Source organism: Pinus tabuliformis, chromosome 2_1 (assembly GCF_031772625.1).
Source record: "Pinus tabuliformis cultivar Carrire ecotype Pingquan chromosome 2_1, CPIR1, whole genome shotgun sequence".
In the NCBI taxonomy this organism is placed as follows: Eukaryota; Viridiplantae; Streptophyta; class Pinopsida; order Pinales; family Pinaceae; genus Pinus; species Pinus tabuliformis.
In genome coordinates, this window is record NC_142299.1 from 996776653 (window position 1) to 996801279 (window position 24627).

At 38.5% G+C, this 24627-nt stretch overlaps 1 protein-coding gene across 1 annotated transcript; it reads left to right on the forward strand.

The window, feature by feature from the left end:
- Positions 1-2812: 2812 nt before the first annotated feature.
- On the forward strand, positions 2813-6811 carry LOC149203978 (uncharacterized). The gene is made up of 2 exons (XM_089402041.1): positions 2813-4005; positions 4528-6811. The coding sequence occupies exons 1-2, from the start codon at positions 2813-2815 to the stop codon at positions 6809-6811; spliced, it is 3477 nt and encodes a 1158-aa protein (XP_089258167.1).
- Positions 6812-24627: the final 17816 nt, after the last annotated feature.

Genomic DNA, 24627 nt, shown 5'->3' on the forward strand with positions numbered 1-24627 from the left:
GTTTCTCATTCAGAAAATCAAAACCCCCCTAGGGTGTAGAGTACACCTCCACCATTTAGGAAGAGAACTGTTGAGTTGAGAAGTCTAGTGTATAGTTGTTTCAACCACTTGTTTTTTAGCACTTTTGGTAGGTTATTATAGTCCCTTTAGACATCTTTTTACACTAGTTTATTCCCTTTAAAATATAGTATGGACTTCCCTCTATAGGATCCCCTTATGCATCCTTGTTTTTGAAGCCTATTCTCTGCCATTTTCGAGCATTTTCACCCATATTGTTTGTTGGTTTTCTGCACTATTTTCATCAAATTGTTGCCTTTCGATCCTAGTCCCCTAGACATTAGATCTTTTTTCCATTTTTTGTGTCTTTGAATTTCTTTTTTTCCATCTCTTTCCCAACTTCTTGATTCCCTTCTCGGGTGGGGGTTTATGTGCTTGAATTTTTTGTTTATTTTACTATCCATTTTCAACAATCAACGTAAACTTTGAAACGAGAACTATAAACTCAAAACAGGAACTCTGGCAAAAAAAACCCCGAAAAAAACATCAAAAACAATGCTAAAAACGAAAAGTGTTGATGTTGGAATAACACCTCCTTTTTTTCTTGGGTAAATTTTCAACATGTTTTAAAAATGGCAGTGAAAACCAATTTTTTGGGCAAAAATTATCCAAAAAACACCCTCAAAATGAAAAGTGTTAAAAGAACACTTTTTTTTCAAAAGTAAATTTTCAACATTTCGAAATAATGGCGTAAAAAAGAAGACTGGCGCGATGGCTCTGAAACCGCGCTCCACAGAAGACCGCGACGGTTTCGGGTAAAACAACGCATCGAACACAGGACCACAGAACGGTTGTTTTCGATCGGGAGTTAGGGTTTCTTGAACAGGTGACAGCTCGACGTCGACGGTTGCTGTTCGCTCTCGGTCGCAATGGAGGACTTTTCGGTAACGGACCTCGTGGATTATTCCGAGGATCCGCTATCCGGACAGGCGGTGTTCACCGACCCTATATTCTCATCGCCGTTTCAGGCAACTGCTACAGATTCTGACCTCCTGACTAGGGCAAACTTGTCGTCATTTTCCACTGCTGATCAGGGTCTCGAGGCACCTCCCCTATCGCCTGCTACCGCTTACTTGCTCGCATCTTCATACCCAGAGACTCTGACTCTGGTTGACATTCCTCCCTCACCGACTATTCTTCCTTCCTCACTCCCGGATCCTCGGGTTCATGTGCCCCCGCTGTCGAACCCGGCTACCCCTCTTGCGTCATCCGGGTCAAAGCCCTCTGGATGCTTTGGCACACCAGTGATAAATTCTAGCGCTCCGGGGCCCTCCTCGGCGGGCAATACAAATCCCCTCTCTGAACATCCATCCGCCCCGCGAACAAAGAAGCCGAAGGCAAGATGTGTTAGGGCTATCAGGAAGGACACCACCGTTACCTTTGGGAACTCGACAAGCTTCGAAGAGACCATGGCGCTCGCCTGCACCGTCTTGGTGGGTCACGTGCGAGGGCGCACATTCTCGGTTGATCGTTTGATTCGATGGGTGAAGGAAATCTGGGGCTCTTTGCTTCCAAAGCTCCCAGAGGTTGAGGTACTCCCACGGGGATGGTTTACACTCCAATTTGCGCACGAAGATCACACGAACATCGTACTTGAGAACTATTGGCACATAGAAACAGCCCCTGTACTCCTGAAACGCTGGACCCCGCTATTTGACCCTGAGCGGGAGCAGATCGCTGTTGGACCTCTGTGGGTAAGATTGCCTGGACTCCCTAGGCAATATTGGAATGAGGAGGCGTTCATCAAAATAGGAAACGCTCTGGGGACATACCTGGATCATGACCGCTCTTATATAGACACTCGGAGAAGAACCTTGGCTCGTATCCTGGTACATCTTGACACCAGGGAAGGATTGGAGGAGGACATCACCCTGCAATGGGGAAGGCACAAGCGCATCCAGATTCTGGACTACGAGGGTGTCCCATTTCGGTGCAACAGATGCCACCAGGTAGGGCATCTCTATAAGGATTGCCCTCTCAATAATCGTGGGAACAGTCCACCAAAGCATACTCCCATTGTTTCCCGAAGATCGGTGCCACTGATCTCCCCGCCGCAGATGGCTTCATCAACACCACAGGGAGGGTTTCAACATCCACCGTCTTCTGCAAAGGGCACAGCCACTCCTCCCATGACGAGGCAAAGGGCAGCTGCGGCAGCTTATCAGAAATCAGGTACTGACTTACCTCCCTTATCACAATCTCTCTCCCTTACATCTGATTGCTTTCACTCTATCTCTGTATCTAAGGCTCAATGCTCAATTCCGCCGCCCCCTCCTACTACTGCCACTATCCCCCCTTCCCTTACCCATGATCGCTCCCTGTCCCCATCTCGCCCCAATGTGCCTCTTTCTGGATCAAATCCGCCTCACCATTATTCACTCCGGCCCCGTCCCTCTCAATCTGTATCTGAGGGTACCTCGGGGTTGTGCATTATTCCCCCTGAACCTGGTCACACCTCATCCAGGGGTCGAAAATCCAATTTGAATAAAGCCATTCGGCGTGCTGGGGCTGAAGTTGCTTCGGGACGTCAATCCACCATTGTCGGGGCCCTTAGAGCTACAAACCCCCCTCGGAGGGTTCCCCCATGAAGTGTCTCTCATTCAACTGCAGGGGTCTAGCTAGCACCCCGAAAAAGCTAGCCCTAAAACGACTTTTTCAGGTCGAAAATCCTGACATCATCCTCCTTCAAGAAACCCTGGGTTCAGCAGAAGCCATATCTCTTGCCTTGAAATCGATTGCGCCAAAGTGGCAATACATGGGGTTGGATGCTATGGGCCGTTCAGGTGGTCTGGCCATTGGGCTCAACCCTCTTTCCATCAGATTGGACTCCTCATGGGGCGGACCAGGATATTTTGGTGCTGACATTTTTTCAAAAGACCTTGGGATGCCACTGCGCATCATCAATATTTATGGTCCTTGTCAGCAGAGGGAAGGATTCTGGCGCACCCTCCTTAATCGTTCTTTGCTGCAAGAGGAAAACCTGATCATTGGAGGCGACCTAAACTTCTCCTTGGGATTTGGTGAATCTTGGGGCTCATCTGCTCAATCAGATCCCATTTCAGACTTCATGAGGCATCTGCTTGAACAGCACGATCTCATCGACATCCCTATGCATCACCCTCTTCCCACATGGAGGAACCGAAGGATCGGATCAGCAGCCTTGGCTCGTCGACTTGATCGTTATCTGATCAAGGGACCGTTGCTCCGCAATCTCCATCACTATAAACAGTGGGTAAGTTCGGGGGGAATCTCGGATCACTCTCCCATCCTGATGGAAATTCTGGGCCCTCACCCTAAACCAAAAGCTCCTTTTAAATTCAACCATCATTGGTTACAGGACCCTGGTTTCTCTAAGCTGGTCACTGACTTTTGGGCAGCTCACCCTATTGACAGAGAACCCTCTTTGGCCAGGGGATTTGTAAAAAATTTGACGGAACTCAAGCATATTGTGATTGAATGGGCCAAGGGGAAAAAGGCAAGGGAAGATGAACTGCTCACCACGATAGAAGCAGACATCCTCGCCCTGTTGGATGAACAAAACTTGGGCTTTATCTCTGTGGATAGCAAGCATAGGCTGGTTGATCTAGAAGAGCAGAAGTCTAGCATTCTCAGACTCAGAGAAGAATCGATCAGGCTGAGAAGTAGAGCTACTTGGCTCAAGGCTGGGGATGAAAATTCTAGATTCTTCCATAATTTTGCAAATGGGAGGAGGGTTGCAAATACCATCTGGAACCTTCCCTATCCAGATGGAGGTCTGGCAGACTCTTTCAACAAGCTCTCCAGCATGGGTACCTCCTATTTCAAAGGCATCTTCAAATGCCCTGAGGGCTCCAACCTGGCTGAAATCTTCCGTGTCGCTTCCCATTTCCCGAGGTTCGTTAACAATGAAGACTTGGAGGATCTAAATGCTCCTGTCACCATGATTGAATTGGAGAACACCATTAAATGGTTTCAGAAGGAAAAGAGCCCGGGCCCTGATGGATGGACCATTGAATTCTATCTGGCTTTTTTTGACATCTTGGGCGAGGACATATTAAGGGTGGTAGAGGAAAGCAGAACCTCAGGTCAGATCTATCATGCTATAAATTCTACCTTCATTGCGCTTATTCCCAAGTCCGACTCGCCATCATCCTTTGCTGATTTTCGTCCCATTTCGCTATGCAATGTACTCTACAAGATCATATCCAAGATCATAGCCAACAGGATCAGACCCATCCTTTCCAATCACATTGCTCCTCAGCAATTTGCTTTCTTGGAAAACAGGCAGATTCATGAAGCCATTGGCTCTGCCCAGGAAGCCATTCACTCTATCTGGACCAAGCACCTCAAGAGTATTCTTCTCAAAATCGATCTCTCAAAGGCTTTCGATAGAGTCAGCTGGCTTTACATCAAAATGATTCTCATTCACCTGGGCTTTCCACATCAGCTTATCACTTGGATTATGGCATGCATTACCTCTCCTACTTATAGTATTCTGATAAATGGTGCTGCATCCCATTTCTTCCACTCTGAAAGGGGACTTCGTCAAGGATGTCCCCTTTCCCCCCTCTTGTTCCTATTGGTTACAGAAGCGCTCAGTCGTCTCATCATTGATGCAAAGAGGGATGGAACTATCCGGGGCCTAAAGATCTCAGAAGCTTGCTTCCTAACTCACCTTCTATTCGTGGACGATGTCCTTATACTTCTCGATGGAAGTATTCGGGATACCTCATCATTCAACAGAATCCTTAATCTTTTTTCACATGCCACGGGCATGGTGGTCAACCATGAGAAGTCTTCCATCACTATGGTTGGTACATCTGTAGCTGAATCACAATCGGCCATGCAGGCTTTTCCATTTATCACACAACCTCTGGATCGAGGTATAAAATACCTTGGATATTGGCTAAAGCCTACAAACCAAAAAATTGCCGACTGGGTATGGCTTGTCACCAAGATTGAAAAGAAAATAACTTGTTGGTACTTCAGATACCTATCCAGAGCAGGCAGATTAACTCTGATCAAATCTGTGCTGGAAGCAACTCCTGTTTTTTGGATGGCTTTAGCATGGATTCCCCGAAACATTCTCTCAAAGATTCAGAGACTCTGCAACAGATATTTGTGGGCTGGAAAGGAAGAGAAGCGCACCTTTGCTTGGATCTCCTGGAGTAAGATTGCCCTCCCTAAGAAGTGGGGGGGCTGGGGATTAAAGGACCTGGCATCCTTTGCAAAAGCCCTCGCTGCTAAAATGGGTTGGGCATTGCTGACTTCCCACAGTTTATGGACAGAGATTGTATACCATAAGTACATCTGGCCTCTCGACATCATCGATTGGGCCAGACTCCCAAGCTGGAACAGAACGGGCATCTCTTCCATTTGGAAAGCCCTCCTACACTCCCTCCCCCTCCTCAGGAGCAACATCATATGGCGCATAAAAAGTGGGAACCGAGCACGCATCGGAATGGATCCATGGAGTGGATGCGGAGGAAGACACAGACTTCACTCAGACCTGATTGCCCTCCTAAACTCCCATGGCATTAGAGTGCTTGCGCAGATCGCTGACCCTGAGGGCTCGGACATATTGCATCAGGCTTGGAAATCTGGCACACAGTTAGACATCCCGATCAGATGGCACGAACCATGGAAAGCATATTGTGACGCCCTCTCAGAATCCCATATCAGAATTGTGGATGGACCGGATGAACTCATCTGGCAGATTGCTGATAGTGGGATTTACTCTCCTCGTGAGGGATACAAAGTCATTATTTCTCACAGAAAGCCGGAGGTGCTTGATAGATGGTGGCACCAGATTTGGAAGCTTAATGCATCGCCCAGGTCCAAGTTATTTACTTGGTGTGTCCTTCGCAACCGCATTCCCATTGACGAACACCTCAAGCGCAGGGCGGTATCCGGTCCTTCGCGTTGTGTGCTGTGCAAAGCAGACACAGAGACCACCGAACACCTATTTTTAAGATGCCCCATTGTAAATCATTTATGGCATCATATCAAACATCACTTACAGTTTTCGGGCGATTGGTCTGGTACAGAACTTATCAACGCGTGGATGGATTGGGGGAACAGACACCGTGGTTCGAAATTTGTAAACCTTCCGATCATTGTAAACTGGTCTATATGGAAGACTAGGAACATAATGATATTCGATGGATGGGAGCCTACATGGCCTCTCGTTGAAGCTGGTATCATTACAGCATATAACGAACTACCGAATCCCCCTTCCCCAAAACAGCGACGGCCGACCCCTCCTCCCAATATCGACATGAGCTCACCTTGGGCTTTCTTCGATGGGGCTGCAAACGAACATGGCTGTGGAGGGGGCATCATTATACACAAATCATTGAGGCACTTCTATCACATCAAAGTAGGACTGGGGGCTGGCACAAACAATTACTCTGAGCTCATATCTCTCCGCCACTTACTTCATTTTGCACTCAGCCATCATTGCACCAGCATCAACATCTATGGAGATTCTCAGATTGTCGTTAATTGGGTCAATAGAGATACTACATGTCACTCACACACTCTAAATATACTGCTAGATGAAGTCTTTATACTAATGGCGGCTTTTAACTCATTTCACATATCTCATATATACAGAGAACATAACCAGACTGCTGACAAGCTTTCCAAGGAGGCCGCGGTGATGGAAAATGGCTTATGGGAAATCACTGAATCTTTGGAACAGCAGGAGCAGAAATACCACCATCGGCCATATATAGACCCGTCATATCCTACTGCGGGTCTACAAGCGACTTAACAATCAGTCTTTTTTGTTATTTGACTGCACAATATGATATATATGTAAATAGATCGAGGTTTGCCTTAAATGGCACCATTTTTGCACAATTTTTGTAAATGTAACAGACAGATATACAGCACTGATCTGCAAATATCTTGAAAATGCACTGAACAGTTTGGCATATGCGACAAAGCATCTACATATGTAATCTTTCATATTTATAATGAAATATTACGGATTTTTCCAGTGGAAAAAAAAATGGCGTAAAATATTTTATCATGACCTCGAAAAACATTAAATTTAAAAAAAATAATGAAAACATAAAATAAAATAAAAATAAAAATAATTAAAACGATGAAAAAACACAAAAAAAATAACAAAACATAAACTAAAATATATACTAAAAACAAAATATAAAACTAAAAACAAATCATATATATATATATATATATATATATATATATATCATAAAAATGTAAAAAAAAAACAAAATTAATGGTAAAAAATAAAAAATAAAAATTATAAACAAATAAATAGTAAACAAAAAAAAAATTATCTTGTAATCCATAAAAAAAATAACAAAAATAAATGGTGAAAGAAGAAAAATAATAATAATAATAATAAATAAAAAAAATCAAGTAGGTAAAAATAGAAAATTAAAAAAAAATAAAAATAAGGAAAAACAAAAAAAAAAAATTAAAAACAAAAGAGATTTAAAAAAATAGAAAATTAACAAAAAAAAATTAAAAAATACTAAAATTAAGATTAAAATATTGATTACTTAAAAAACAAATATAAAAATATATATAAAAGACAAAAAAAAATGTTAAAAAAAATTATCTCACAAATCATAAAAGAATTTGGAAAAAAAAACACATTAAAATATATATATATATATATATAACTAAGTAAGTAAAAGCAGAGAAATTAAAAAAAACAATAGCAAAAACCGGGAATATATATATATATATATAACTAAGCAAGTAAAAGCAAAGAAATTTAAAAAAATAGCAAGAACCAGGAAAAAAAAAAAAAAAAAAATAATTAATTTAAAATAAATAAAGAAATTAACAAAAAAAAATTAAAAACTACTAAAATTAATATTAAAGAAAAAACAAAAATAATTTCAAATTATAAAAAAACAAAAACCAAAAAATGCATATATATATATATATATATATATATATATATATATATTAAACCTACAATTTTTATTTAAAAATAATAATAATAATAAATTTAATTTTTTTTTTAAATAAGGTTAATTTTTTAATTTAAGATCTGAAAAATTATTAAAAAAAAAAATTGTTTTTTAATGGATTTTTTTATATTATTATTAAAAAAGAAGAAGAAGAAGAAGAAGAAGTAATTTTGTGGCCCTTCACTCCCCGGCCGCTTGTGGTGGCACGGCCGTGGGTGGAGGGCCTGCCAATGGGCACTTCTGCCCACGGTCGTGCCACCACGGGAGGGCGGCTGCGCTACCACGGGAGGGCGATTCTGGGAATCACCCTCCCACCCCCAGGCAGCTAGTGGTGGCGCGGCCATGGGCGGAGGGCCTACCAGTGGGCCCCTCCGCCCACGGGCGACCAGGGAGTGGAGGGCCACAATTATTTTTTTTTTTATTAAAAAAAAATCTGTTAAAAAATATTTTTATTTTTTATTTATTTTTTAAATTTTAAATTAAAAAATTAAATTTATTTAAAAAAAAATTAAAATACTTTTAATTATTTGTATTTTTAAATTTAAAAAAAATATGTGTGTGTGTGTAATTGTTTAAAAAAAAATTAAAAAAAAAAGGAAGAAGAAGAAGAAGAAAAAGAAAAAAAGAAGAGAGAAGAAAAGAAAGATTGTTTATATATATATATATATATATATATATATAAATTGTAAAAATTTAATAAAAATATTTTTTTTTTTAATAAAAAATATGTTTTTGTTTTTTTTGAATTTGAATTTGAATTTCTTTTAAAATAAAAAATAGGCAATTTTTTATAAATTGTAATTGTAATTTTTTTTTTTAAATAAAAAATTGTAAATGTTTGTTTGTTTGTTTGTTGTTGTTGTTGTTTTTTTTTTTTTTTTTTTTCTTCGAAAAAACATATATTTTACGCCATTTTCATATTTTTTTGGTTTTTTTTATAATTTGATTTGATTTTTATTTTTTTTAATATTAATTTTACTAGTTTTTTAATTTTTTTCATTATTTTTTTTTTAATAACTAGTTTGTTTTTAATTTCTTTTCTTTCTTAGTTTTTGCTAATGTTTTTTCTTAATTTCTCTATTTTTACTTACTTATATATATATATATATATATATATTCCAAATTTTTTTATGGTTTATGAGATAATTTTTTTTAACATTTTTTATTTTTTATTTTTGTCTTTTTTATATATTTTTTTATATTTGTTTTTTAGAGACAATTATTTCATTTGGATTGAAAATTTAATTAACGATGTATAAATATGTAGAATATCGAAAATGCAAAATATCGACCTTCTTCTTTAAATATGCAAAACAATAAAAACCTCACTACAAAAAAAAATAAAAACAAGATAATATGAAGAAGAAGACCGCTTCCAAAATTATTAAATTTACAAAATAATTATTTCATACAATAAAAAAATTAAAGTCAAAAAATAGGTCTTTTAAAAAAAGGGTCTAATGCAGAATAACCACTTTTTTAAATTAGCATGAAAATCACTACCATTCTAAAAAAGCAATGTACATAAAAAAAATTAAAGTGCCAAAAACTATGCTCTAAAAAAAACATGTGTGTTCTGCATCATCCCTTTTCAAAATCGGGTCACTTTTTTTCTATCTCTACAAAACGGGTAACAATATCAGTTTCCGTTTCAACAATTATTTACAATTTCAACAATTTATCAGTATCAATAAATAATACTCTTCTCGATAACCCAAATTGGCCTCCTATGCATACCAAGCTTCCTTCTGACATCCCCAAGTTTGAAGGTATTTGTGGAGAAGAACCCACAAATCATGTTTTCTCTTTTCACATGTGGTGTTCATTAAATTCCATTACTGAAGGCTCCATTTTTCTTTGCCTCTTCCAACGCAACCTAACTGGAGCCATTGCCAAATGGTATGTCGACCAACTGGATGCCTCCCACTCTACCTTTGTGACTCTCACCAAAGATTTTCTGTCATATTTCCAATTACCTCTCTGATACGACCAAGTGTCGAACTCTTGACCTCTTTACATCAAACTGCTGCCACCCACCTTTCTGGTCATGTTCAAGAATGACACAGAAGGAGGAGCATGTGTAGAGCGAGTTTGAAGACCGTGTATACATGGATTGGTTTCTAAGAAATCTTTTTTCCCCCTTAGGTAAAGATGTCGCCTCTCACATCCCCTAGACTGAGCAAGAAGCTCTCCAGATATCCTTAAAATATGATCTGATATATGTCCAGTCAAGTTATGTTTATATTGTCCTCCCCGATCTGCCTTGGCTTGGTGCTGCTAAAGCGCAATGGGCTTCTCATGTTGCTGACAATATCATTGGATCTCTTTCCCACCCCTAACCATTACCATATCCTCAATCCCCTATTAGTTATGGTCAACCCCACGTGGGGACTAGTTCTGCTTACACCTATCCCCCTCTCGACCCTTCGAGTGTCAACTCTTACTAAGGTACAAGCATGTCATATGCATATCCCCATTTGTATACGTTGGTGCCAAGGCCAGTGGTTGCTCCACTGCGTTATCCAAATGTTTCTGTGAATCCTTACTATCCTTATGTACCACCTAGCGCTCTAGCCCCACTGGCACCACCGCCTCAACTTCCCATGCCTCTGTCTCCTCTACCACAACAACAACCACCTCCACATAACCAAGTGTATGCTCAACAGAGTACTAAAAATACCCCTAACCCCAAGTGAAGGAACAAGGGGAAATGTAACCAAAATCAGCAACCTCAAGGTAATCAGGAAACCAAGGTCAACAACCTAATGCCCCTAAGGGTGACCAACCTAATTCTATAACCCAGCAACAGGGCAGACAACCTAAGAAAAAAAAGGCTCTTAGAACCAAAAATCCTTGTGCCTATTGTAGAGTTTCTGGCCATTATAGTCATGAATGTCCCCTTTTACCTCAAATGTGTCAAGTATGGGAATGTCAAGTATTTGCTTCTCAAGGACCTTAACCCATTGCTCCTCCTCCTCCCCCTCCTGCTTAATCACAATCGATGGTGCTTACAAATTCTTTTCCTCATCAAGGATATGTAGTTTCCCAAACAACATAAAGTAACGTAACCCCTCAACCTTCACAATTTGGCCAGAATAATTACCAGATTCTCATGATGGACTCCGAAGAAGTCAACACCAAACAAGTCAACCTTTAGAATCAATCATGCCAATACGACAAACCTCCTGCAAAGTCAATGACCAATTCCCAGCCCAAAGTTTCCACTTATCTTTTGTTGTCACCAAATGGTACCTTACATATCTCGCAATCTAAGGTAGAGTCCCCCCAAGCTCTTCAAAGGTCCATTACATCGAAATGTTGCTTCGTCTAAGGCCGCCCATACTTATAGCATATTAGATGACTTGGTGCAGTCTCCTGCTACCATGTCAATGTTGGAAGTCCTCCAGACATTCCCATCCCAATGGAAAGCTCTACTATCTACTTTGGGCCTTGTGGATCCCTCTGATAATTGTATGATTGTCTTTGATGTTGATAAATGATCTGAAAATGGAATGTACTTGTTTAAGGGTGCAAGGTATCCATTTCCCATAGTTTAAAATGTGAGCTATACACTCTAAGTGACCTCTGAAAATGTGAAAACTTCTTATTTCTTATACAGAGATAGATTGTAGGGGCATTCACCGGACATGTCACCTCTAAAGAGAGGATGAGTTCCAGAGGCTACCTGGCCCTCTACAGGGTCTGCCTAAAGAAATAACGAAGTAAACACTTAGAAGTCTTTGACATACACATACTTGAAGTTTGATGTCTTGCATAATAAAACAAATAACTTTCTGCAGCTGAATAGGTGATTATGTGTGTATGCAAGTTATGTATATTTGTTGTTTAACACTTTGTATCAGTTTTGTTTAGCATATCATCTACAACAAATAAATACATCAAAATGATGAAGCAGTTCACCCCTTCTGGGCTACATCTGTCGGACCAAGCCTCTCAAACTAATCTTGTCCTCTTGTATTAAAAATGCTACAAAGGCTAATACAAGAATATGAGTGTCTTGAAAGATATATCTGACTGTAAATACAGAATCAAAAGATAGGAATTAGCTAAACATGCTCTTTCCCAAGCACTAAACAGTGAAATTGTACCTCATACAGTACTTTCCCCAACTGGCCACGGTGGCCCTTTAATCTTGCATGGAGAATTTTGAGGTGAAGATGACCTCAATTGGTTCTGAAACCCCTTCCATTAGACTCAGAAGGTCGAAAATAGCAGACATAGGCTTTTGAATCACCAAAAATGGATGAACATAGCCCCCAAACAGCTCAAGCACTGAAATGGCCCTAGTGGCCCTAAAAGCTTCCCTGAAGCTACACAGTGAGGAGAATGTCTCAAAAGGAAAAACGAGCTGTAGAAATGGATTCAGAATGCTGAAAAACTTCAGGAATGATCTTCGTTCCACATTCACTGGCTGCACATTTCCCAATGCAAATCCCAAACTGATTTGGCCCTGGTGGCTCCTGGAACTTCCACGAAGCAAAATCACTTGCAAACAACCTCAGATGGCTGTGAAACCTATGCCAATGGCTTCAAAAGGTCGAAGATACCCAAAATCGAAAAAAAAATTCGTCCAAAAAAAGGAATTTCCTACCCAAAGTTATGGCTCATTAAAGTTTCTCCAGTCTGCCCTAGAAAAACTCCAAATAAAACTGGCTAACTGCCAGATAACCCCGACAAATAGGCAATTCCGCCATTTTTGGAGCGCTCCGCCATCTCAACTACTAACCGTTAGTTACAAACTGCATGTGACTGCATTTCCGGGCTCGGTGGTTCTACGCAGGATTCCGTGTAAAATGGTTAGGGGAACTGGTCCTTTAACTCCGCGTTTAACGTTTAAATGTGAACATGTTTGACAGCATTTAAACGTGACCGTTTCAATGGTGTCGGCGGTTAGGGTTAGCACTTGGTTACGGGGCTAGGGTCATATGATATGGGGGGGCTGGCCCCGTTCGGGTCCCGCCCAAATGAAGTTTAAACTTCATAAACAAATTCGGCCGCCTTCATGCCAAGTCCTTCCGCCGTGGTCTAGTGGTAAGACGTATGGCTTGTGGTAAGGAGGTCGCAGGTTCAAAACACAATTAGACCAATCTTTTAAACATGCACCGAAAGTGCTGATGTCACCTTGGCCAAGTGGCGACCTTCGGGCCTGCCACATGGCAACCTTCCATTCATTGCCCAAAATAGAATATTCCAAAAAATATTCTATAGAATATTCTATTTTAAATTGTTTTGAAAAAATTCAAAATTTCAATGTTATTGGGCAATTCTTCTTTTTAGCATAACTTTCTCATACGGCGACCATTTTCCAAATCGTTCATGGCACCAGAATAAGGAAGACGAGCTCTATCCGGTCATTCAGGTTCAAACCATTTCTAAGCACTTTCATTTTTTACCATTTTACGACACTTGGTCGTGAGCTCCTGATCACACCTCCCAAATGAGAGGCTTTTGGTCCCCAAAAGCTTACTGAATCTATGAACTGAACTGTACAGCACTTGAGGAACAAAAATATCCTCTTCCGGTCAACCAAAAGAGCATACTGATGCCAAAATTTCCTGCCTTATCAACTGTCACGATGCCCATCCATGGCACCTCCGCTCTAGAAGAAGAGTTGCCTCCCAAATGAGAAGGCTTTTACAAAGATGAAACACTTCATCATTTCTCCTCTTTACAATCTTGGAGATCAAATTAAATTTTTCCAAGTCAATATTACATTACGTGCATGGTTAGAAACAAAGTAATCAACCCTTCAAGTTAATCACACATACATGTTTAAAATACAAGGAAATTATCATGATCCCAATGCTCATGCATATCATTCTCATGCATACAGTTTATCCTTCAACTTTCTCTTAAGTACAATCATAAGTACAAGATCCTCAATCACATGTACATGTACTTTCAAAGCTGAAATGAATGTAACTTTCGCTGCGATAGAGTGAGTCTCATACTCAGCTTTTCCATCATGCAACTTGCATTCCCTTAACAAAGAAATGCATTCAATCAAAAGACATGCAACTTTAATTGGATAAGAATTATAACCATTTCTTACCAATCCATTTCAAAGGCGCTTCCTTTAACTGCACATCAATATCAACATGTGTATCATCGTGACACATATCAATGATGGAAACTTCCTTCCCGTTCTTGCCATACTCTTTCTCCAATTTCTTCAACTTTCGTGGAAGCATTGTTGGATTCAGAGTCCAACACCTTTCAGCAGTATGTCCATGCTTATGGCAATAAGTGCAACACATGTTCATCTTCTTGACAGCATGATTTGCATTATTCAATGGAACTTTGGCTTCTTGCCTCCTTTCCTTCAAAAGTTTCCTGTATGTTGCCATTCTTTTCCAACATCTAGAAACACTATGGTTAACCAAACCACAAAAAGAACATGCAATTCTTTTCCAATGCTTGTGTGGAAATTTTCCATGCTTTACATGATCAAAGGAAGTGTGATGGAAAGCAGATTTATACCTTTCTCTTTCACCTTCATTACCTTCACAAGGTGGTGAATCGAAAGAAGAAGAAGCTCCCTTTGGAACACTATCAATCCCTTCAATGGTTTTAGAGCTTTCACCACTTTCTTGTTCAAGTGCATTCTTATGCACACCTTCTTCTTGCAAGGTATGTTTCAAACTATTGCATTCCTCAAGGATACAACCTTTACAACCTTGAGATAGAGAACATGAAATGAAACTCCTTCTAGGAATTGTTTCAATTGCCTTCATGGCTGCTTTGGAACTTTCTCCATAAGATTGTCCATAGCCAAGACCCAAATTCTTAGGCCTTACATCAACCATTATTGGATCTACTATACCCTGTGCATGTTTTCCCAATCCTTTTCCTTCATATCCCATTTTGGACATCAACTTGGACCCTATGCCTCTGGTATGTTTCTCAAAAGAACCAACATAAACATTCTTATAAGAATTTGAAGACAAACTAGAATTGTTTACCTCTTCTTCAAGCTGATACTTGGCTAAGGCTTCTTTGGCAACAAGGAGTTGTGTCTCCAACTCATGCATCCTTTCCAGATTCATGCTTGCAATATGAAGTTGGCCTTCCATTTCCTGCAATTGGTCAGAAAGCAACTGCTTCTCTTCCCTCATGGAATTCAACTGCTTTTGAAGTCTATAGCTCTTTCTTTCATCCTCATACATTTCTCTCACCATATTCATCATGATGAAAAATTCTTGCTTCAAGCCTTCATCAAAGAATCTTGTGAAGGAGGATGATTTTGAGAACTCACTTATGGAAGTTGTCATTATAAAAATGAACAAAAGAGCTTCAGCAAACTCAAACAACAAGTAGTTTGCAGAATAATAAAGCAGTCAATCTTCAACACTGCTTAAGACACCTTTCAAGCTACACAATCAAGCTAGTGATGTTAGTCAAGCAAACCTAGTGCTCTGATACCTTTCTGATCTGAAAATGGAATGTAATTGTTTAAGGGTGCAAGGTATCCATTTCCCATAATTTCAAATGTGAGCTATACACTCCAAGTGACCTCTGAAAATGTGCAAACTTCTTATTTCTTATACAGAGATAGACTGTAGGGGCATTCACCGGACATGTCACCTATAAAGAGAGGATGAGTTCCAGAGGCTACCTGGCCCTCTACAGGGCCTGCCTAAAGAAATAACGAAGTAAACACTTAGAAGTCTTTGAAATACACATACTTGAAGTTTAATGTCTTGCAGAATAAAACAAATAACTTTCTACAGCTGAATAGGTGATTATGTGTGTATGCAAGTTATGTATATTTTTTGTTTAACACTTTGTATCAGTTTTGTTTAGCATATCATCTACAACAAATAAATACATCAAAATGATGAAGAAGTTCACCCCTTCTGGGCTACATCTGCCGAACCAAGCCTCTCAAACTAGGCTTTTCCTCTTGTATTAAAAATGCTACAAAGGCTAATACAAGAATATGAGTGTCTTGAAAGATAGATCTGACTGTAAATACAGAATCAGAAGATAGGAATTAGCTAAACGTGTTCTTTCCCAAGCACTGAACAGTGAAATTGTACCTCATACAGTACTTTCCCCAATTGGCCCCGGTGGCCCTTTAATCTTGCATGGAGAATTTCGAGGTGAAGATGACCTTAATTGGTTCTGAAATCCCTACCATTAGACTCAGAAGGTCGAAAATAACAGACATAGGCTTTTGAATCACCAAAAATGGATGAACATAGCCCCCAAATAGCTCAAGCACTGAAATGGCCCTAGTGGCCCTAAAAGCTTCCCTAAAGCTAAACAGTGAGAAGAATGCCTCAAAAGGAAAAACGAGCTGTAGAAATGGATTCAGAATGCTAAAACACTTCAGGAATGACCTTCATTCCACATTCACTGGCTACACATTTCCCAATGCAACTCCCAAACTGATTTGGCCCTGGTGGCTCCTGGAACTTCCACGAAGCAAAATCACTTGCAAACAACCTTAGATCGCTGTGAAACCTGTGCCAATGGCTTCAGAAGATCGAAGATACCCAAAATCGAAAAAAAATTCATCCAAAAAAAGGAATTTCCTAGCCAAAGTTATGGCTCATTAAAGTTTCTCCAGTCTACCCTAGAAAAACTCCAAATAAAACTGGTTAACTGCTAGATAACCTCGACAAATAGGCAATTCCGCCATTTTTGGAGCGCTCCGCCAAAAACTCCGCCATTTCAACTACTAACCGTTAGTTACAAACTGCATGTGACTGCATTTCCGGGCTCGGCGGTTCTGCGCAGGATTCCATGCAAAACGGTTAACGGAACTGGTTCTTTAACTCCGCGTTTAACGTTTAAATGTGAACACGTTTGACAGCATTTAAACATGACCGTTGCAATGGTGTCGGCGGTTAGGGTTAGCACTTGGTTACGGGGCTAGGGTCGTATGATATGGGGGGGCTGGCCCCGTTCATAAACAAATTTGGCCGCCTTCATGCCAAGTCCTTCTGTCGTGGTCTAGTGGTAAGACGTATGGCTTGTGGTAAGGAGGTCGCGGGTTCAAACCACAATTCGAACAATCTTTTAAACATGTGCCGAAAGTGCAGATGTCACCTTGGCCAGGTGGCGGCCTTCGGGCCTGCCACGTGGCAGCCTTCCATTCATTGCCCAAAATAGAGTATTCCAAAAAATATTCTATAGAATATTTTATTTTAATTTTTTTTGAAAAAATTCAAAATTTCAATGTTATTGGGCAATTCTTCTTTTTAGCATAACTTTCTCATACGGCGACCGTTTTCCAAATCGTTCATGGCACCAGAATCAGGAAGACGAGCTCTATCCGGTCATTCAGGTTCAAACCATTTCTAAGCACTTTCATTTTTTACAATTTTACGACACTTGGTCCTCAGCTCCTGATCAATAAAGCAGAACATCCCCCCCTTCCTTCATCTGTTGCCTTTCAAATAACAATCTCCATAAAATACGCCACTATCCAGCGGTATATAATAGACGAAGATGCCTCCACTTGTGTGATGGTTGCTAGTGTTTGGAAGAAACTCGGTTCCCTTGACCTCTCCCCATCCATTATCACTTTTCGTGCTTGGGATGGTCACCCCTCGCAGCCCCTTGGTTTATATCGCAATTGCCCCATCATTGTTGTTGGCAAGACAGTCTTAATCAACATTGAAGTCATTGATATCCCTTTAGATTATAATATTTGTTGGGTTGTAGTTACACATATGAAATGTTCATTGTTACATTCGTTGTCTTTCACAAGATGTGCTTTCCTCACAACAAAAAGATCATCATTATCGATCAGTTGAATTACTATGACCCTCGGTCTCATACCTCCTCTTAGACCATTATTTCATCAATGAATGAAAATCATACCACCCCTTCCTTTACTTATGTTTCTCTTGGAGTCTATAAATATTCCACGCTACTTGGGACTTACTATGTCCCACCGCCTACTCCTTCTGAGCCTAACTCTTCTAGTGTTTGCATGCTTCAAGTGTCACGGGTTGTAGCCAAGCGGTCTAGTACACATTCTCAGCAGCCAAATCCTTCGCAACCTCCTACTCAAGACTCAACACAACCTTCAGGTAAAATTCCTCCAGGTGAGCTTCCTCCTGCTGGTATCTCCCCCAATCCTTTTCCACCTAGAACCATTACCCCAGGTCTCTCTCATCTAGGAGTAGTTCCTCTACGTCATTACCCCTTTGTTCATATACCTTTCTTGTTCCCGCCTCCAAGAATCTTTTCTACCCCTATAATGGCTATGTTGAGTCTTCCTAACATCCCCTTGGGGATCCCATTTTGGTACATTGATCCTCCCGATCAACTCAAACCTTATACAACTTTGACTAAACTGTATGTATGGATTAAAGGCTAGATGCATATGCCAAATGCATGAATAAAACCCTAAGTGTACAAAGAAGAGACATAACATAAATTATATGAAGCCTATATGTATATGACAAACATATGGATGAAGACGAACTAAGCATGAATATTGAAGCCCTAGCAAGCATGAAAAACTTTTATCACCCAAAAAAGATCACCTAGTTATTTCTTACTAGGCGGATAGAAATACACCATGTAGGACTAATTTTACCATGGTAAACCCACTTTCACCATAGGCAATAATTTAGTAAACCATTTTTCCTAAATTATTTCTCATTAAAATTAAAAAACCCAATGAGAATAATTGAACAAATCATTATTTATTTATTTATTTCTAGAAATAATTATTAAATCATTATTTGATAATTATTTCATAATTAATTTTGACTTAATCCACCTTGGAATATTTAAATAAATCATTATTTATTTATTTTTCTTTATTTATTCCATATTTTCATATAATTACTAAACCACTATTTAATAATTATTTCTTTCTTAGTTATCACAAAGTGATTAATAAATCATTGTTATTTGTTAATTACTTCAACCACTTTTTAAATAAATATATTTGACCATTTTGAATATCCTTTCCCTCTCCAAAAAATATAGTAAAGTATTCCCAACGACTAGATTTTGATTTGGTCAATAATATTTTATTATTTTCTGATTCGCTCAATACTTTGTTATAAATAAGATGGTTTTCCTTTCATTCTTCACCTTGATCATTATCATCGTCACCACTAGCGCCTCATCACATTTGAACTCCCACTTGAGTTCAAACTATTTTTGTTTGTATTTTTCCCATTGCAAGTTGAGAGAGAGAAACAAGTCGTTGAAGCACAAGGACATCACAAAGACCCATCCCACATAGGAGGATCTATAGACCCAAGTTTATAAATTCTCCTCACTAGGTGTTTCATTTACATTAATAAAATTTGCTTATTTATATGCTCCAATGGGTTGCTACACTTTTATTTTTTCTAGTATATGCTTTGGATTGCATATGACCTTTTGTTGCAAGGTTCTTCTTTGTTTTTCACTATTGAATTGAGGCAGAGACGATCATATTTGTTGTTAGGGTCACTTGTCACCAGTGAATGAAGTAGCATTTTTGGTACACTTGCTAAAAAATTTCATACTTACAAAATTGATATTATTGTCAAATAAACCAATATCCCGAGAAGGTTGTTGCATAAATTCGTAAAGGAAATTATGCCCTTTCGAAAAAGTGTTTAGTTGCCTCCAAATTCCTCATAACTTGAGAGAAATTGATTTTACAAGTCTTAAAAAAAACATAAATTTAAGCCAACCGACCTAAGCTTACATCAACTCAAGTCGGCTTCATTGACAAGAGGTGTGTCACTTCATGGAAGGTCTAATTACTATAAATACAAGTTGGACTAGTCATTCCTACTATCCAGCTCAAATCTGAGATAGGAAAAGAAACAGAACATGAAGGACAAAAATTGAAGAAGTTTACTAGAAAAGAAGAGTAGAGGATCTTTACGATAAAGAAGACAAATTTTTATTGTGGATTTTCGTGGGTATTGGTGAATATTTTCCTGAGAAATTTTGTGTAAATGGAGAGAGACCTCGACCTCTTAAAAGTTTGCAGCTTCAGCCCCTTGTATATGCAATTTTTAGTCTCCTTGTCTCCAATGAAATTTGGTCTTGTGAATGAATGGTCTTGACCTCCTGTAAAAGACCTTAGTTCTAAAGAAGAGAAGGGTATTCAGGCGTGAGTTTGGATCTGAATTTGGATCAATTTAGAGCAAACTTTGTTTCAATTTCTGAACAGTCTTTGGATCGATTTGAGGATCAGACATTGAGTAGTTTTTTGGATCAAATCTTGAAGCAAACTTTGATTAGTTCTTTGGATCATACCTTGAGTAAATAGAAAGAATTTTTAGAGCAAGATTGAGTAGAATTTAAGAATACTTTTTGGAGGACTTATTAAAGCATTCTTGAGGCCAATCACTTTTGAAGAATTTTTGTGAGCATCCTTTTTTAATACATTTTGTTACAAACCTTCAAGATCCTTTGGATAATATTCTTGAGGTATTGGACCAGATTTGAACCAGACTTTGAAGACCTTTTCAAATATCTTGGAGATTATTTGTTGTTTTCTTGGGAGCCTTTAAAGAAGCCTTGTTGAAGCAGACTTGAGGCCTTTTTGGAGCAGGCTTGAGAAGTCCTTGTATACCCTTTTTGAAGTGTATTTGGAATCGATTTTGGAGAAATTTTGATGAAGACTTGAAGGAACACTCTTGGGGATTTTATTGGAAGCATTTTTTAAAGTTTTGGGAGTCTTGAGAACAATATTCTTGGCATTACTTGAAAACAAGATTTGAAGATTTTTTGGAGCATTATTGGAAATTTTTTGGCATACCCTTGAAGATTTGTTAAAGCCTTCATTGAAGACATCTTGGAAGGCTTGTTAGATTACCATTAAAGGGTTTCGAATAAACACACCTCATTGGAGGACCCTTGAAAATTTGAAGGATTGTTGAAGTGTTTTTTAGAGCACCTTTAAAGCATCTGAATAAGAAGCATTAAAGAGCCCTTGAATACATCAGATGATGCATTGCGAAAGCCATTATGGAGTAATAGTGAAGAAGATAAATTGTACAAATATGAAGAGTTTCAGAGACACATACTAGCCTTGTTGAAGATGACCTTGATGGACTAGCCCTTGGAGCATATTGAAGAATTTGTTGAAGCCAAAATTGGAGTTGTTTTCAAGACTTATTGAAGAAGATATTGGAATTCCTGAATCAGTACCTAAACTCACCTTGAAGAACTGAAGAAGAAGGTTGGAGCCCTAGAGGATTGGAGTCCTCACACAAGGTTGGAGCCTTGTGGAAGATTAGGTTGAAGCTTGAGCCAGTTAGGAGGATTGGAGTCCTCAAATAGACCAATTTGGAGCTTGGTGGTATAGAACAAGTTATACCCTAGTTGATTTGAATATTAGAGTCTTCATCTAGGTTTGGTTCCCTAAAGTGTCATTATACTTGATTTATTGTAAAGAGGATTGGATTTCTCATTATTCTCATTAATAAAATTATTCTTGTTCTACATTTTTGTGCTTTGGTTTATTAAGTGATCTTAACTGGAAGAAAATAAAAGTTGTAAAAGGAATATTGATTCACCCCCCCTCTTAGTATTTCGAACAAATCGTATCAAACCTAGTACCTTCAGTCTCGGCCTAACATCTAGAAGTTATATCCTTAGAATACAAATGGAAAAGTCAATGAAGAAAGGCTCCAAAACTTTTGAAGATGTATCCTCCTTAGTCAATAAATTAGAGGATAATCAGATGTGTAAAACCCCATGTTCAATGGAATAAATTTTGAGATATGGAGTACAAGAATGGAGTTCTTTTTTATGGCCCTTCGTAGTGAAGTATGGGAATAATTTATTATTGAAAACACAACTACAGATAAGTCAGAAGAATACAATACGAAAGTAATGGAAGCAATCATGAGTGGCCTACCAGATCTTATAAAAGTCAAAATGGATAAATGCTCATCAGAAAAATATATTTGGGAGAATCTTCAAGATATTCACTCAAAAGGACTTTTAATCATGACCTCCAATCCAAAATATGGTGGCAAAGAGCACAAAGATAATTAAGAACCGGGAAACACATTTGAAAAAAAAATTGAAGACTCCAAGATCAAGGAAAAGCTAGAAGATGAAGTAGACTCCAAAATAAAAAGTAATGAAGAGAATCATGAAGTAGTAGTCGAAGTAGACCTCAAGGAAAAACTTGTAGATGCTTTAGAAGAGATAAGAAGATTGAATAAGGAAAATGAGGAACTCAAGAAGCAGGTACGAGATGTTGATCACGGCCTTGAAAAAACAAAGGAAGAAATTATTCTTTTAAAGCATCAAGTACAAAAAAGATATGAGGATCTCAACAAACTTAATAGAAAATTGCATCAGAATGAGAAGAGACATAATGAATAAGTCACCTTCATGACAACTCAATTAGAAGAAGTATAGAGAAGGGAAGGAATTTTGACAAGTCATCTCAACCAAAGATCTGAGGACTTGAATAAATTTGAAGCAAAAATTGGTCAACATGAAGAAGAAGTCAACTTCTTGAATGTTCAGTTAGAGGAAGCAAAGAGAGTAGAACAAGTAATGAAGACCCAACTGATTAAGAAATAAGAAGAGTTTGGTTCCTTGAGAAATGAATTTGACAAACTATCTAAGAGTCTAAAAAGTTCTTAAGCCTTGGATGGAATCCTAAGTTGTCAAAGGTCACCACTTGACAAATATGGTCTTGGATAGGAAGGTGAGCCTTCTAGCAAAAGTGATGCAAACCCTAAAGCATCAAACAATAAGAATGTGGAGAAGCTAGAAATTTTTTCTAATACCCCCAGCTCCAACAGAATAAATGAGAAGAGTCAAAATAACATACAAATATCCGTTGCTCCAAGAAGATATGATGCAAGAAACAATGAATCTCATCAAAGAATCTCATGGAAAAACAACTTCATAAGTGCACCAATACAATCCTCATATTCCAAGTATCAAACTATATTTTTTGGCTATTGTTATTCTTGTACAAATTTTGGGCACATGGCAAAGGATTGTGGGGCATATGACAAGGACATTTACAAGGACTCATACCAATTCCCCAAAATTAAAAGTGCAGGAAAATACTCTAATGTGTTCACCAACATAAACCATGCTCCCGCATTTACATACAAGATCGAATGCTTCAAATGCCATAATATTGGACATATAGTTTGAGAATACAACTTGAATTGGGTACCTAGACAATTTGAAGAGTCATCAACCAAACATGGAAAAAGAGTTACAAAGGTTTGGAGAAGGAAGCATGTGGAACCAGAAAATGAACACCTTGAGTGTGCCTTGAATGTTCAAGGCATCAATCCTTGTTTCTGATCCAATCAAGGCATCATAAAGGTTATGCCTATTAATAGAAAGATCATGCATACTGTTAGGGGGAGCATAGGTCAAAGAATGGTTACTTAAATATTGTCTCACAAAATCAACACACTTGAAGGCTTATGCATGGAGTAAGTATTACCCTAGCAAGGGGTACATGGTAGATTATGAAGTTAATGGCATAATAGATCATATGCAGATGGAGATATCTTCCCTCACAATTACTTCTTGTGCAAAACTATCCTTGATGAAGAAAGGGAGAGAATATGATGGGGAAGCATGACGCATTAGAGAAATTTTGAGGTAAAAAATGGGCCTCAAAACAAAAAAGTACAACAAAATCAACTTTATAAGAACCAATAGGATTCAATATGATGATGTCAACCATGGTGGATGATTCACCATTTTTGGAGTAAAAAGGTAAAAATAAAATAAAAAAAATAAAATAAAAAACTACTTTTTCAACTTATCTCCCTACAATTTTACTCAAATTTTGAGCAAATGCACTTGTTGGATGTGAAATTTAATTTTACATCCAAGGAGTACCCATGTTTCATACTTTTGATGGACCTAACTACACGAAAAATTTGAAATGCATGAAAAAATGTGATTGCAATCATGTTTTTTCATGCATTTCACATTTTTCATGTAGTGGGGTCCATCAAAAGTATGCAACATGGGCACTCCTTAGATGAAAAAATAAATTCTGCATCCAATGAGTGCTCTCGCTCAAAATTTGAGTAAAATCATAGGGTGATAAGTTGAAAATACGAGTTGAAAGTAGTTTTTTCTTTTTTCCCTCCAAAACGTGAAGAGGTAATCTAATCTTATTTTATTATTTCCACTATTATTTTATAATATTTCTTAGGAGGCCCATTTTAGACCTCAAACTTTCTCTAATGACATGAGGAGTTAATACCACAAGGAGAAGCATGATGATAAGGGAGCACATTATGGGAAAACATTGTCAGGGAAGACACCCCATTTGCCATTGATTTCAAAGGGGGAGAGTATTTCCATCAATGACAAAGGGGGATATTGTTGGATAAATTTATCATTGATTTCAATAAGATGTATAACCCTAGATGCATTGTTGAAGTCAACCCTAGTTATACGAAAGACAATAATTGAAATCCTGATTGCATAAATGAAACCCTAGGAGCAAATCCTATATGCCAAATGGAAAAGCCCTATGTGCATCGAAAAGTCCTTGTTGAAGCTATCCCCTAATATGCCCTAGATAAAGAATTATGAAACCCAAATTGTATGTATGGATAAAATCCTAGATGCATATGCCAATTGCATGAATAAAACCCTAAGTGTATGAAGAAGAGCTAAAACATGAAAT